Source organism: Girardinichthys multiradiatus, chromosome 10 (genome assembly GCF_021462225.1).
Source record: "Girardinichthys multiradiatus isolate DD_20200921_A chromosome 10, DD_fGirMul_XY1, whole genome shotgun sequence".
Classification (NCBI taxonomy): Eukaryota; Metazoa; Chordata; class Actinopteri; order Cyprinodontiformes; family Goodeidae; genus Girardinichthys; species Girardinichthys multiradiatus.
In genome coordinates, this window is record NC_061803.1 from 12,393,725 (window position 1) to 12,409,925 (window position 16,201).

General features: G+C 38.6%; 1 protein-coding gene across 2 annotated transcripts; it reads left to right on the forward strand.

Moving 5' to 3' along the window:
- The first annotated feature begins 1,821 nt into the window (after nucleotides 1-1,821).
- Nucleotides 1,822-15,570, forward strand: myoz1b (myozenin 1b). Of its 2 annotated transcripts, none has more exons than XM_047376473.1 (6): nucleotides 1,822-1,978; nucleotides 7,051-7,137; nucleotides 11,943-12,109; nucleotides 12,198-12,267; nucleotides 12,344-12,527; nucleotides 15,108-15,570. In XM_047376473.1, the coding sequence occupies exons 2-6, from the start codon at nucleotides 7,053-7,055 to the stop codon at nucleotides 15,337-15,339; spliced, it is 738 nt and encodes a 245-aa protein (XP_047232429.1). In that variant the 5' UTR covers nucleotides 1,822-1,978; nucleotides 7,051-7,052; the 3' UTR covers nucleotides 15,340-15,570. The 2 variants fall into 2 exon arrangements, with proteins under 2 accessions (XP_047232429.1, XP_047232430.1); XM_047376474.1 differs by having other exon boundaries at nucleotides 12,201-12,267.
- Nucleotides 15,571-16,201: the final 631 nt, after the last annotated feature.

Sequence of the window (16,201 nt, forward strand, 5' to 3'; positions counted from 1 at the left end):
TTCCTATTTCATAAAGATAAACACAAATCTGCCTTACTGAAAATCTTTTCTTGTCTTTCCTGTTTTGGAAGAAGTGACAGTGTGACAACATGGTCATACCCAAGAGAAACATGAAATCATGATAAACTGTAATTTGGTGGGCAGTCTGATGAATTAAAAAACATAAAAAACTAATTTCAAAATGTGTCAGCTACATTTATTTTACAGAAATTTCTTAGGGGTGCACTAAGTGTGGGATGCATGACTTTACGAAAAAGAAAAATAAGAATTTATTCCATACTGAATATATTACATAAATGAGGGTTGGTGTCACATTAGGTTATTGTGATGGACCGAAATGCATGCAGGAATCAGACAGTCATACTGAGAGAATTTTGATATAAACTATACTGAGTGATTAAAAAAACATGAAAAGAGTAAAACGGGAAAAACTGGCATGGAGACGTGGAGAGCAACAGTAGCATCCGACAAGGGGGGGACAAAAGTGGGACGTATATATCCAGGAAGAATGATTATTAGAACAATGAGCGAGCTAGTGTAATTACCTGAATGTCTAGCAGCTTTGTGGGAGGTATTTCAAGAGGGAAAATGAGTAACTGACACAGACCAACTGGAGAAAATACAGAGGAACACTTGAATTAGAGAAACTAACTGAACGGGATGTTTCACTTCCTCTGAAAACCAAAACAACTATCTTAAGTCAAAGCCAATAGGATGGTGACAGCTGGATTTTTCAAAACTTATTTCAAGAAAAAAGTTATTTGTCTGAAGACTTTTCACACATCTGCACCAGAGATGCCAATAAAAACACAAGTAAATAAGTGTGGTTTCATTACTGCCCTCAAATGTTTATGGCACCTAGGACAGGACTTCCCGATGGTCACTCCAAAACACTGAAATTTTGTCATGAAGTCACGTTGTAAATAATTTGGTGGTATTGTTGGGTTTATTTTCCATTTGAAAAACCCATTTATCATTTTTTCCCATGATTCCATCTATTTAATGAAGTGCACCAGTGCTGCAAAATACCCACACAACATGACGCTTCCACTTCCGTACATCCCAGTTCAGATGATGCTCTGTGGCTCGCAAGCTTCCACCTTTGTCCTCCCAGTTCGATAACTATCATTATGACCAAACAGTTGTTCGGGGTTTTTTCTGGTGTTGATATGCACTTTTGCCACCAAAAAACATTCATGTCTGGGACACAGGTCCCGTCTCTCTCCTGAGCGGTATGATGGCTGGACTTGCATATAATTGTTTGAGCAGATGAACATGGCACCTTCAGTCATCTGGAAATTTTGCCCAAGCATGAACAAGCCTTGTGGACGTCCAAAATTCTCTTCCTGATATCTTAGGTGCTTTCATTTGATTTTCCCCATGATGTCACATAAAAAAGCACTTTGTTTGAGATGTTACCTTGAAATAAATCCAAAGGTATGCTTCAGTTTAACTTATATGTTGTGAATAAAGCTGTTAGAAAGTTACAAAGCCTTGGGCATCATTATTTGGGCTGTCCAAAATTGTTTAAGAATGTAGCAATCAAAGTATATATACATTACTCTTTCTAATTATTCTGGGATTTAGCAACTAGTCGTAACGGACCTAAAATAGGAAATGTTTATCTGATTTACTGTCAAACAGCTGGAAAAAAACGGTTTTGTGTCTTTTTCAAGCAATGTATGTAATTATCAGGTTTCGACTCTAAATCCAGCTAAGAAATAATAATTTGAAGTTCATTATAACAACGTCTCAAATGAAAACACCACACCCACCTGTCATTATACTTCTTACCCTGTTCGCCTCTGCCTCCCCCCAACATGACCTGGTCCATAGCACAGAAACAGCCCAGCTGATTGGGTTTCAGTCTCTGCAGAGCAAAGAAGAGGGCAGGCAGTACAATACAAGATCTGGGAATCTAGATTCCTGTTTATCTGGGACCTGGATCTTCCTCCTGCGGAGACCTGACGTCTTACAGGTAAAACACAGAAGAGATGAAGATGTGTGACGACCCACATAGTTAATTCTTCCCACATATGCCTTAAGTGTTATCTGGCACTAAATTATCAGACAATCTAAAATGTTTTGGATGTATCTGAGTAATCTAGGCAGCAGATTTTGGCATCTCTGCGATTGGAAGAGTTTTAAAGAGTTTTAAAAGAGAAACTGAAACTATAGTCTGTCACAATTCACAATAACTGCAAAAGAAAACCCTTAAGATTTCACATTATCAGACCTGGTTTAACTTCTATCACATATTTTCTTGTATTCTATTATATTAGTGCTTATTTCGTGTTATTTTAACCAAATGTGAAGTAAAAGTTGGTTGGCGAGTTTTTTTCACCTCATTCTCCACCTCGTCTTACCCAAAACTGCAGTCAGTGAGGAATGTGGCCCTCTGCAGTGGAGTTTTTAGTCTGGGCAGATGGATCTGGGAATGTGCTGACTGATGACCTTCTCCCCAGCTGTCTCCTGGAGATTTATCTGGAGCTAAAACAGGCCGGTTAAGAGGGACAGGAGTGCCTCTTCACTTTGGAGGTGGTGGTAACTGGACCCACATGGGCCCTCGCCCTCAGCTCCTGTAGCAAGCACTGACACTGCCTCCTTGTTGGCCTCCCCATAACATCCTGAAAAACACCTGTAGTCTCCAGTTTTCAATCCTGCCTCCGCTGGCTCACATTAATCACAGGGCAGAAGCTGTCTAAAAGCAAATCCAAGAGTGTCTTTGTGTGCTTTAGAACATGGACTCATAAAAATAGCTCACATAGGACTGAGTATGCAGCTAGGAAATGAGCTTCAATTACAGAGGATGAAAAGCAATTACATTAACTGCCTCCCTGTGGACAGGCCCTTCTGCTTCTTCTCGTGCGCTGGGACTCACCTCCAGCTTTACATAATTGCTTTCAACCTGTTCAGCTGACAGCAACATGCTGCCTGAGCTTGATCTGAGTGGTTAGGCAAGAGAGATGTGAGCTGGCAGCAGGAGTTAATGTCCTCAAGGGCACGCGTGGGGTTGTACGCCATGAAAGTTAGCTTCCCTTGTATGAAGGACCCTCTGAGGCTCTGCTGGGAGCCCACACCAATCTGTAACTTATGTGTGACTTCATTATTCCCTGAAATTTCTTGTGTCTTCTTGGATGGTCACCTAACCTTTTCTGGATCAGATTTCCTGCCCATTCATTCAGTGTCTAATTTCTTATTCTGTGAGGCTCTAAAATATCCTTTAGAGATAAAATGAACATAAACATTAACTATTATTAATATTAGAATGTTTTTGTTATCAGTTTGAGAAGAAATCATCTAATTCACATAACAGAACCAAGGTGAAAGGTGGAAAAATGTGTTCTTTTGAAGAATTACAAGATTAAATGAAAATAAAGCTTAACACTCAAAGTTAAAGCATATTGCTATCTCCTTTTCTGATCAGTTGACTGAAAAGTGTTCCCATTCCTGAGCTATGGTTAATTTATCGTTTAATTTCACCAACAAGATGCTTCTGATCATGAGAAATTGTTGTTAATGTTTTGCCTGGTGAAATAAAGGTTTATATATAATTATATTGGAAGTAATGTTTACATTTTGAATTGGCCCAATCAGAGTCTTTACCTAAATCTGGTAGAGAATCTGTTGAGGGAGCTAAAGATTAGGGTGATGGCAAAGAGGCCTTAATGCCTCAAAGACACCGAGTTCATCACCAAATATAAATCAGCAAAATACCAATGAAACATACCTGGTAAGAAGGCTTTGGATACTGTAATGCCAGTACAGATTTATCTGCTGATTATTAAGCAGTCACGCAAGGAAGCAGAGATCCCTCCTCCTGATTTTACCTTCTCATAATCAATAAAAATGTCCATTTTGGCTGAATCCCATTCTTTGACTACCCCTGACCTACAACAAGGGGTCAGCGACCTTTGCAATTCAGAGAATAATTCTTGCCCTGAATACCACTAAATAAAATTAGTTTAAAACCCTCAAACCTTAATGACCCTAAAGAAAGCAGTTACATTTCAGAATGAGGATTATGAGGATTTATTTTTATTGTGAGTAGTACAAAAGAAGAAATTGATTTCTATTTTTAGGTTTTAGAACAAGGAAGAGCACAAACTTCCTATTCCACAGGGTGTGGTGCAGGGGGTAGATGGGGAAGCATGTTATTGGCCAAATAAGTCAATTGCAAATAGTATTTATGGAAAACTAAGAAAAGGGAAAAGCTTCTTATGCCAATTGTTAAGTATGGTGGAGAATCTGTGATGCTGTGGGCTTGGGTCTCTTCCAGAGGTCCGGGAAGAATACTGGGAAATGTTACAGAAAAGTCTTGTGGAATCCATTGGAAAACTGAAAACGAGTTATTATCCATCTGTTTCGGCAGAATAATGATCCAAAATGTGGCTAATCTTGAGAGATTCTGCAAAGAGGAATGATCAACAATGCCTGTCTCTTTGTGAAATGTTATAGGAGAGGACTAAAAGCTGTCCTACTGGCAGCATGGGTCCCAATAATTGACACATCTGTGATTTTGTTAAAAACTATTTCAAAATTTTTGCTAAGTATATTTACATTAGAAGTTGAATTTTTGTATTTTTTAGGTGAGATGTTGTAGAAATCAGGTTTTTACAGATTTTTACCAGTAGTAAAAATATGTGTAGAGCGCATGTATGTTTTATAGATAGAAATAGCAAGAGAATAAACCAACTTTTGACCTAAAACGGTGAGGTTAAAGATACTAAGATCCTGTGTTAGGATCTGTGGTTTGATCACTCCGGATATTTTCCTGCAGGGGCTCCTTTTTGTCAAATTTATTGTTGGAACAAAAATCATACCAAAGCTTTAACCATGTAGGAACATCTCAGTAAATTAGAATATCATTAGAAAGTGTATTGATGACTTACATATTCAAAAAACAAAACACACATATTATATAGATTTATTACTACACACAGTGATTTATTTCAAGTGTTTTTATCTGATAATTCTGATGATTATGCCTTACAGATAATGAAAACCGCTAAAATTCAGTTTCTCAGAAGAAATAAATAATACTATATATGACTAATTAAAAATATTTTTAATCTAGAAATATCAGCCTTCTAAAAAGCATGTTAATCTACCACATGCACTCGATACTTGGTCAGGGCTCCTTTTGCATGAACTACTGTCTCAATGCAATGATGCATGGAGGCAACCAGCCTGTGGCACTGCTGGTGTGTTTCTTAGCTGCCTTCAGCTTATCTGCATTGCTGGGTCTTGTGGTCTCTTATCGTCTTCTTGACAATACTAGACTTTCTATGAAGTTTAGGTCAAATGAGTTAACTGGCCAATCAATCACCTGGTCATTAAATCAGGCATTGGTAGCTTTGGCAATGAGGGAAAGTGCCAAGTCCTGATGTATCTCCATAAAGCTTGTCAGCAGAGGGAGGCATGAAGTGCTCTGTTCTGGTATATGGCTGCACTGACTGTGGATTTAATAAAGCACAAGTTGACCAACACCAGCAGATGACATGGCTCCTCAAATCCTCACTGACTGTGGAAACCTCACATTGAACCTCAAGCAAAGTGGATTTTGTGCATCTTCATGTTTCCTCCAGAATCTAGGACCTTGACTTACAAATCAAATGCAAACTTTATTTCAGCTCAAAAGAAGACTTTGGCTCACTGAGCTAAAGCCCAGTTTTTTTTCTTGTTAGTCCAATAAGACACTTCTGATGTTGTCTCTAGTTTAGGAGTGGCCTAAAAATATGTGACAAGTGTAGCTGATATTTTGGATATGTTTTGTCTTCACAATCTTCTCAAGGCTGCACACTATACATTTTTCAACCACATTTTTCCTTCCCCTTAACTTTCCATTTATATTTATATGTACACCACTGTGCACAACTAGGTTCTTTAGCAGTGACATTTTGTGACTTAAACTCCTTGTAAAAGGTGTCAATGGCTGTCTGCTGAACAACTGTTAAGTCAGCAGTGATTGTTTGGGCAGAGCTCTGCAACCTTTATAAACCAAAGAGTCATTTTTCCCTGCAGTTCAGCTAAATAAAACTTTTTATGTTCAAAATGAAAGAAAAACATAAAACCTGCAAATAGAGGATGCATTTTCTTCTGTGGAGTGTTGATATTTGTGGAAAATTATGTAAAACAAAGCACATAGTTTCCAACACTATGACCAGAAAAGTAGATCTAAAGGAATATTGCTGGTACCTTTAGTGTCCTTCTGTTGTGGAAGCTCAATGCAAAACCAACATTTGTTATTATAACTGTGTTTAAAAAAATTCATTGGTTCTTGGTCATTTTTGCTAAAATTATCAAGAGACATTGTGTAAGGTCCAAATAACCACTCATGGTTCTGGAGCCACAGATTGCAGAACCCTGGTGCAGACAAGAACAGAACATTTCTGTATTAAAAATTCTTTGTGTTATTGTTCTTATGGAGTTTAAACGAAAATTCAACATGGAAAACTCACCGGCCCCGCCGCATCCAATCACTCCTCACTGGCTGCTCCAATCAACGGCAGGTCCACACTCCTCCTCGGCCAATCATCTCCCAGGGCATCGCTTTTAAAGACCTTCTGCATGGAAAACACCGCTCTTCTGCTGAGCTTCGACCCTCCTCCACCCCTTCTCCACCATAGGCTCCCAACTCCTTCCAATATACCAAGGCCTAAGCCACCACCAGGATCGGATCCCAGGGGGGAAGACGTACCTAATCATAATCCTAAGATGTTTATTCAAACCCACTTCATCCTCAGCGTTTACGTCTTCCTCCGGGGTCCGAGCACCAAAGAAATAATCTTTAATTAATAAACTCTCTAACCGTCATCTTGGTTGAAATGTAAACTAGATGTTGGGCTTTTGTTAGCTGTAAGCCATAATCATCAAAATAAACAAAAATAACTATAAGTCACTCGGCATGTAACGAATCTATATAATACATGAGTTTCAATATTTTGAAATAAACTACCAAAATAAACTATTTAATGATATTCAGATTTATGGAGACACACCTATTTTAAAAAAAGAAAAACATGAATAACATGTAGCTCTGTCTTTCAGCTATGCCAATCTCAAACTCTGCCCCTTCTAACAAGAGGAAGAAGGCCAGCAAGATCATCACTGACCTGTCACATATCAGCCAGAATGGTAAAGCCTGCACTAGTCACATTAAGCAAACAGTGATGCATTTAAACATGCTGCTTAAACGGGATCCTTTAAAAATCCTCCCTTACCTGCTGTGGCTTCATTACACGCTCGACTGAAGAACAAATCTTCTGCATTTGTTTGCCGTCTGCCCTGTCAGCATGTTGTAGACAGAGCTGCGTGGGTGTGAACCATGGCATGTGGTTGTATGATAACATGATAAAACACACACACACTTGTTCCTTGTGGTAACAGGACACCCAACATGCACGTGGAATCTCCTGTAAGGTTGTGGATCGTTCTCGGATGGCAAAGTGGACACAAATCTGTCACCATAACAGGCAACACAAAATAGCACATGATGATTTTGCGCTAATTTCATTAGTGTGAGCATGTGTGGAAGTTTCACATTCATCAGAATCAAATAAACCTATGAAACTATAGCAAAAATAGTTAACATTTGGCCAAACTGAAATTAGCATTCTCCTGCTAAAATAGGTCCCTTTTGTTTATATCCCTTTATACTTATTGTTCTTTGCTTTATTCATCTACATTGGCTGTATATGATGGTTTATTCCGTTATGTCTTCCAAAAATGACTCAGAGGTTTCACATACTGCAGGAATGATCCTTCAGAAACAGAAAGTTTAATACAGTTTTTTGTGCCAGACCCACCAGTTGGTCCATCTGTTCAAACTCAAGCTGTGCCGCCTTAAAATGGTTCAAGCACAAAGTGCATTTTTTCTAATTATAGGGAAAACACCAACATTCAAAAAAGATTGTATTGGATAAGTATTTAAAAGTTTTTTTTTTTTTTAGGGATATCTATGGTCGTCCCAGGAAAGATCTCACCTGTAAAAGCAGAATTTCATAGTACTTTACATATACTGATGTTGAGGTTTGGTCAGTTTTGTGAAATTATATAAGTTCAGTCAAAACAACTTTGATTGGTCCATATCATCCTGCTGTAAATACTCTATCAGTTGCACCAAGATGTGTTATTGACAAGTGAAATGTCTCTCTGTGTCATCTGGGATCAGCTCCAGCTCCAGCCGCTCAAATGTTTTAGCTAATGGATAAATGGATGCACTCACTGGGGGGTGTTTTTTTCTGCGAGTTATTAGTTCAGTGCTGATCCGAGTTAATTTTAGTGTGTAAGACTTGTGTTGGTAACACAACACATCAACTCCAATGTATTTTATACAAATCTGCAAAAGGTGTGGTGCAAATCTGTGTTCAGCCTGCTTTGCCAGCTGTCTGTGGAAGAGTTAAATTGTTAACAATAATTTAATCTCAACATAATCCAACTGTTCTGTGAAGGCCTGATGTTTATTTAAGACCATTAGTAAAGGAACATTTTAACAAAGACCAAGGAGTGCAGGTCAGATATAACATTGTGAAGAAGTTTAAAACAGGGCTAGATTTATAAAACAACATGCCAAGCTTTCAACATCCTGCAAAGTTTTGCTCAATCCATTGTCTGAAAACAGAAAGATGTATGCCACAAACCTATCAAGACAAGTCCATCCTCCTAAACTGACAGGCTGGGAAAGGAGGACATTGATCAGACAAGAAGCCCATGGCATCTCTGGAGGAGCTGTGGAGATTCACAACTATTAGTCATGCAGCTATGCTAAACTGTTTGCAGTTTGCAACAAGCCATAGAGCACAACAAACACTTCGAGGAAGGCTCTCAGATTAGATGAGACCAAAATTAAACTTTTACCCCACATACAAAACGCTGCGTGTGGAGGAAAACTAACACTGCATACCACCCTGAACACACCACATTTACCGTAAATTTTAAAGAAATGGTGTAGGTGGTGCATCAATCGCAGCAGGGAAAAGAAAGCTTCCAACTCCTACTAGATAGCCTGTCTGCTGAGAAAAATGTTACCACAGCATGATGCTGCCACTACCATGTTTCACAGCAGGAATTGTGTGGTTAGGACATAGATGTCAAACTCCAGTCCTCAGGGGTCGGTGTCGTGCAACATTGAGAATGGTCTCTGCTTTAACAGACCTACAGGGCTCTGTAGAACGTCACTACATGCTGAGGAGTGTTGGGACCAGGGACACATCTAGGCTTTGCCAGACACTGGCCCTAGAAGACTGGAGTTTGACGCCCCGGCTTAAGAAGATGTGCAGTTTTCATTCCACTTCACAATAGTGTGAAATATGATTAAACTTATGATTATTGTTATAAACTGAAACAAAGTTTAAGCCCCATGAATTATTTTACTTATTAGTCATACTGTTTTTACCTGCTGTGTAATAACAACCATTACTTTTCATTCTCTGAGCGTGAAATCTGCAGTCCAAATGAGATTGACCGCATGGTTACATCTGCCATTCAACAATCTGTCGATATCTCTCCGTTTCTCTCATTATTTTCCTGTTCCCGTCCTTCTGCTGTCCCATCTGCAGCCACATCTGTCTCGTCCCAGTTTGTTTTCAGTCAGTCCTTCAGCAGCTAATCCTGTTTATCCCATATTTTGCTCTAGTTAATACAAACACAACTCTCCATCATCCCTCTGCCTTTTCTATCATACAACTCCAGTCTATATGCTGTCCATCTGTCCAGTCCTGCCTCTTCTCCATCTGCCCAGTTTCCTCTAAGTCAACAGCAGTCAGCTCTAGTTTCTTGTTCTTCTCAATCAACTCTAAAACTGTGAATATCCCCATGGCAGACTTGGCTCTGCTCAGCACCCTCAATATTTCTTTATCATACAGACAGACTTAACACACAACAGCCTGCACAAGCCTGATTTATGATGTGCTGCTAACAGCTCTCTGCAGCGCTGCAGTGCCAACTTCCAGCTTTATAGATGAGTATGCGTGAGCGGGAGGGAGGGATGGGGGGTTTATGGCTGAACTCCAGGTGTTATGAGTGATATCAGAGTATACATGGTGGATGAAGAGCATGTTTTTATGAGGAGCTCCATGGAGCAGTAAAATCCATCACACCTCTCCATCAGTAGCAGAGAGGAGAGGCCATGTGTGTTATAAGGATTTCCCTCCATAAACAAAATAAATCGGTCCTGAGATTCCCCCACTGCACACCTGTTCTATATTGCCTTGGCCTACTGATCCCTAAAACACCCTCGGAGACATCCTCTGAGACCACACAACAGGTTTCCACTCCAGGTTATTACTGAGAGTACATTCAGGTAAAGCCTCTTGCTAAAAACTCACCCTTTACAGGCTTTTACATCCTTTATTTAGCAGAGCATCATTTTGACAAGCCTGCACAAACTTCAGAATCTTTTACAGTCTTTTACATTAGCAACAATCAATCCCAGTGACAAATCATCCAGCATTAGGTGACAATCCTTACAATTTTTGGTGGCTAGTATTGGTACTTTGCACTTTCAAAATAGAATTGTCAATATTTACAATTTTAAATTTGCAAAAGTATGTTTCACATTACTAATATTAGATATCTGATTAAAAAGGTATTATATTGGCTTTTCAAAATAAGGCGTATGAATATTCTTTAAAATAAAAGCCTCAATCTGTCATAGGTAAGATAATTGCAAAAAGTAGGCCCCACTTGACCAATGGACCTACATGTGTGATGAAAACTAGATTTTTTGAGCCTTTTAAAATAAAAGTCATTCGTACACTTCAAAATAAAAGTCAATATTTCCTGGGTTAGATCATTATAAAACTATATCCATCCATCCATCCATCCATCCATCCATCCATCCATCCATCCATCCATCCATCCATCCATCCATCTTCTAACCTGCTTCTTCTGTACAGGGTCGCGGGGGAGCTAGTGCCTATCTCCAGTGGTCTATGGGCAAGAGGTGGGGTCCCTGAACAGGTCGCCAGTCCATTGAGAGGGGCAAACACACAGGGCAAACAACCATGCACACCCATTCACACCTAAGGGCAATATAGAGAGACCAATTAACCTAACAGTCATGTTTTTGAACTGTGTGAAGAACCTGGAGTAACCGGAGAGAACCCAATCATGCATGGGGAGAACATGCTAACTCCATGTAGAAAGACCCCCAGCTGGGAATCAAACTGAGGACCTTTTTGCTGCAAGGCAACAGTGCTACCAACTGCGCCACCATGTAGCCATTTCTCAAAATAAGAGTTAAAAAATGTTATTGGTAAAGCAAATGTAGATTTAACTTAACTAATGAAACTGTGTGATGAAAATGCAATATTGTTGGCCTTTCAAAATATACTACGCTTCAAAATAAAAGCCTAAATATTTTGTAGTCACTGTTAGTGCAACAGTAGGTTTTACATTACTAATAGAACTAAATGTGTGACAAAAAAAGATTATATTGGCCTTTCAAGGTAGAAGTGACAAACGTTACAAAAGAAGACATTTTTTATAGGTAAGAATTGCAAAGCTTACATTCCTGCCTAATAAAGGCCCAAAATGTGTGGGGAAAAATTTATAAAGTTGGCCTTTCAAAATAAAGTCATAATCTTTCATAGGCAACATTGTTGAAAAAATAGGTTCCACAATATTAATAGACCTAAATGTGTGATGAGGGATGGATAATGCTGGCCGTTTAAAAATAGTGATACATACTCTTCAAAATAAAAGCCTTAATTTTATATATTTTACATAACAGCAAAACTATTTTCCACATTACTAATGGAACTGAATGTGTGAAGTAAAAAGAACTTTCTCGGCCCATTTCTTTGGTGATTTCTGATCTTTTAAACTTAAAAGAATTTCTGAATTAAGATTTTATAATAAAAAAATATATACTGATTGCACTTGTACCTTTAACCAGAAAGCACTAATTTTGTCCTCTTTTGTTGTCCTTGTCCTGACAGAGGATGAGCTGGACTCTGACGCTGCTGAACTCGACCTGGGCACCAAAATCAAGACGCCCAAGGATGTGATGCTTGAGGAGCTTTCCCTGATGAAGAACAAGGGCTCCAAGATGTTCAGGATGAGGCAGCAGAGAGTTGAGAGGTTCATTGTGACCAACGAGAACATGGTGAGATTTTGAACATCTAATGGACCACTTGTGTTGTCTGCATATGCTTTGATGTCATGATCTTCTGTCTGCTGTTTTTGTCTTCCAGCAGAACCTCCAGAATTTGCTGATGACCCCTCCTGTTGTTCCACCAAAGCCGGAGAAGCCAAAAGAAGAAAGTAGGTTCAGAAATGCACTCAGAAATGTTTTTCTCTGCATGTAATGCATGGTATTTCTAAACGCTGTGCATCTCAGAGGTGGAAGAGACGGTAAATGAGGAGGCAGAAAAGGGAAAAAGGAGGAACGAATATGTACGCACCTACATATCGCCATGGGAACGAGCAATGACTGATGAGGAGCTGAAAGCTACCATGAAGCCTTGCATGCCAGGACCCATCCAAACTCACCCAGACCTGCCTCAGTACAAAAGCTTCAACAGGTACGCATGGACAAATATCTCCATTAGATGACCAATTACAAAGCTCATGGTGTTTTCAGAAAATGTAAAAGCAGGCAATGATTCTAATGTATAAATTATCTGGTATTCCCCAGGATCTAACTTATTTAAATCCAACCTCAAGTGTAATGAACCACACAGCCCAGATTCCATCAGGTTATTATTTATTAAACAGAAGTGAAGCCAAAATTGAAAAAAGTACAAGACCCTAAAAATGGATAAAAGGATTTTAAGTGAAACACATCAAATAATTATAGTGATATTTTTGAAGTGTTCATTTTTGTAATTTTGATTACAGCTAATGAAAACTCCAATTCAAAATTACATAAGACCACAAATAAGAAATGATTCCTAATACATAAATGTATTAGGCCTACACAATCATAAAGAAAACCGCTGACTTGACTTGAGTTTTAGAGCACGCAGTCACTGACACCCCCCACAAGGAGGGTAAAGCCACAAAAGGTTATTGCTAAAAAAAAACTGGCTGTTCTCAATGTAAAGTATACAAGCATATTAATGGAAAGTTTGGTGGAAGGAAATGTGGTATAAAAAGGTGCACAGGTCACAAGTGCAGCCTTGGGGATTGTGAAGCAAAATTCATTTAAGAATTTAGGTCAGATTTACAAGGATCCGGAAATCAGCTGAATCCAGAATTAAAAGAGCCCGGTGTACGCAGATGTAGCCAGGACATCACATTACTTGTATTTGTTATTTTTTCAGAATATTTCCAGACCCACATGATAAATTACTAGTCAAAGTACTGGGAGTGAGTACAGTTCTAATGAAAACGTAAGAGAGGTTTTACAAAGGTGCACTGATAGTGATAGCACTTGGAGTTGAAGGAAGGATGTTGGGGGAGAAGGAGATTCTGGTGGTCGGTTGTAGATGGACATGGCAAGGGTTTTGTTTCCCAGGAGGTATTCTGACAAGACTGGAACAGGTGGGGACTTGGTATCGTGATGGTGATTGAACAGAGAGTCTTAGAGAGGGGGGAGTCCAGGGTTGGTGTGCGAACCAACAAAATGCTTTAACCAAGAAGCCTTTTGTTGATCCACTGAGTTTTATCAAGAAGCTTGAAACTTTACAAATCTTCAGGCTTTACATGTCTGACATGCTTTTTGGAGAGGCAGATTTTATTACCTGCAGGAGAAAATTATAATACCATCTTTAATAACTAAGCTGTGCGTAAATAGTCTCCAAACTGGACTGACCCGAACCGCCACAGAGAATCTATTAAGTATTGTCAAGAAGAAGATGAGTCACCAAATCCAATAATGCAGAGTAGCTGAAGGCTGCTATTAAAGCATCAATGTAGTAATTCAGTACTGTGCAACACATGGACATCTCAGTAGCCAACATTTCAGCATTAAAAAAATGTTTTATTGGTTTTAAAGGCATAATCACATAATTGTTATTGTTTCTTTGTGCTCTATTATGTCTCAGTTTAAAGCACATTTGAAACATCTGAGCCAAATCTTTAAAATTCTGTCTAAAAGCTGATTTCAGGAGACTATTCAGGACTGAAGTTATTAAATAAGGAGATGCTTGAGAATAAAATATGTACCATCACATGCAGCAAAATATTTCTTTATATAAATAACACATCTTCTTTTCATATCAGTTATTTTATTTGTGATTAGAGATGCACAGATCAGAATTTTGCTGCTGATTTTTTATCTCCAGTTTTTTGTAAAGCTTTTAGTCGATTCCAGTTTCTCCAGGAAATATAATAGAAGCAATACAAATATAATTCAGAATAATTTTGAATGAACTATGATTAAATTGCAATATTCGAAAAGCAGGTGACGGTAGGATGTTTGCGTGAGAGAGCAAAGACAAGAGCATCCTATACTTGCAATAAGTATTGCGAACATAGATAGCAGTACCGAAGCAGCAGTCTGTGTGTATTTTCTAAAGGATGTATAATATAAAGCGTTGCCATAATTTTCAACTTTAGCACATTTCATGATGGACAGTGGCTGAAAGTTTAAAATGAATAAACAGCGCACCTTTGCCATATTGTATACAGACTTCCTGTTATTTGCTGAAATCTCGCTCTCCCTATCTCTCACACAGTCTGATTAAACTCCAGGCATTTCTTTACACATAGAAAATACTTTCCTTTTACCAACTGACTAGATTTTCCTTTTCCTACCTTAATTTTAAAACTGCCTCACTGTTACTGAAAAAGCAAGGCTTTTAGTCTTCTTCACACAGTAACAGCATCCACACTAGAAGAGTGTTCGAACGATTTTTAGGGCCCTATCCTGCTAAAACCGTCCGATTGTGACCACAAGCCGATTTTTAAATGTCTATATAAGTAAACTCTTATTACTATAAGTCTGACACTCCTGTGCAAGTACCCCTAACCATTTAAAACTGAAATATCTTTCATTTGTATATTATGATTAATAATATACTTAATATATATAATATAGCAAAGAACTACAGTCAATTTGCCATACACATAGGCAAATTATCAGTCTATGCAAAAAATAAAAAATAAAACAAACAGAAAAATGACAAGTCAGCTTCTTAGCTTTGTCCTTTTCTCCCCAGGACGGCGCTGCCATTTGGCGGCATCGAAAAGGCATCCAAGATGCTGACCTTCGAGCTCCCAGAAATAAATGCTTCCAGCGAGGAGCAGGAGCCCCTTCCGACCCTGCAGACTGACATCCGCTCTAGGCCCTCGTTCAACCGCACGCCCATTGGCTGGGTCTGCAGCGACGGCAGCTTGCACATCCAACCGGACATGGAGGTCCCCTTTGATGGGGAGACGGATGACCTGTGAACACACAGGCAGACATGAGCATATTTACACACAATAAAATCCACTTTAACTGACTGGAAACAATAATTGTGACTCCCTCTTTCATGCTGCTTACACTCTTCACTTATAAATGGGTCTAAGTCTGAGTTTGTATTCTGTAAGCTCATGTCACACCCTGGTGAATAGCAATAGACTATCACATTGCACTCTTAAAATAATGTAAATATGCAATAAACATCCCCCTTTACAGAATGTCTGGTTTCTTTGCACTCTACACTAATGCATCTGAGACTTTTTTGTGTTTAGCAAAATTAATAAGAACACAATAAGTAGAATTCTAAATCTCATTCCTTTTTCTGTCTCAAATCAGGTGAGATCAAAATGTAGATGTGTTTGATATTAAATGTTTTCTTTAAAAAATCATTTTTGATCCTGGTCATCACATCTGCAGCTTTAACTTGTTAAAAAAGAAAATTGTAGTTAAAAACATCTGTCACATTTCTCTACCAGAGGTAGAGAAACCAGAGGTAGAGAAATGTGAAAAGATCTCAAAATAAAAATAAAACTGCTATTGCTGCTTCAAAATATTGCATCATAACATCCACATTTTAATATTTAATGCAAATTTAGAATGCATTCTGTGAAAAAAAAATCCAAACATCTAACATATTATTTGCACCCCTTACAATCATAGTAAAAAGAATAAAAGCTATAGTTTATTTTTTAAGTTGGTCAGAGTGTGTGTCACAGAGGCCCTTTTCTGTAAGCCACTCTTCAAAATTGGAAAGACAAGAAAACACGTTATTTAATTAAGGCAGATGTGTGTGATTCCTTCTAAGTAGCAAAATTCACACAAAGAATAACGCCTTACCTAACCTTTCCC

Excerpts from the sequence above, each read along its gene's own strand:
- myoz1b (XM_047376473.1), top strand. The coding sequence starts at position 7,053 with ATGCCAATCTCAAACTCTGCCCCTTCTAACAAGAGGAAGAAGGCCAGC. Across the intron at positions 12,268-12,343 it reads GGAGAAGCCAAAAGAAGAAA|AGGTGGAAGAGACGGTAAAT; the intron begins GTAGGTTCAGAA and ends TGTGCATCTCAG. Across the intron at positions 12,528-15,107 it reads CAGTACAAAAGCTTCAACAG|GACGGCGCTGCCATTTGGCG; the intron begins GTACGCATGGAC and ends TTTTCTCCCCAG.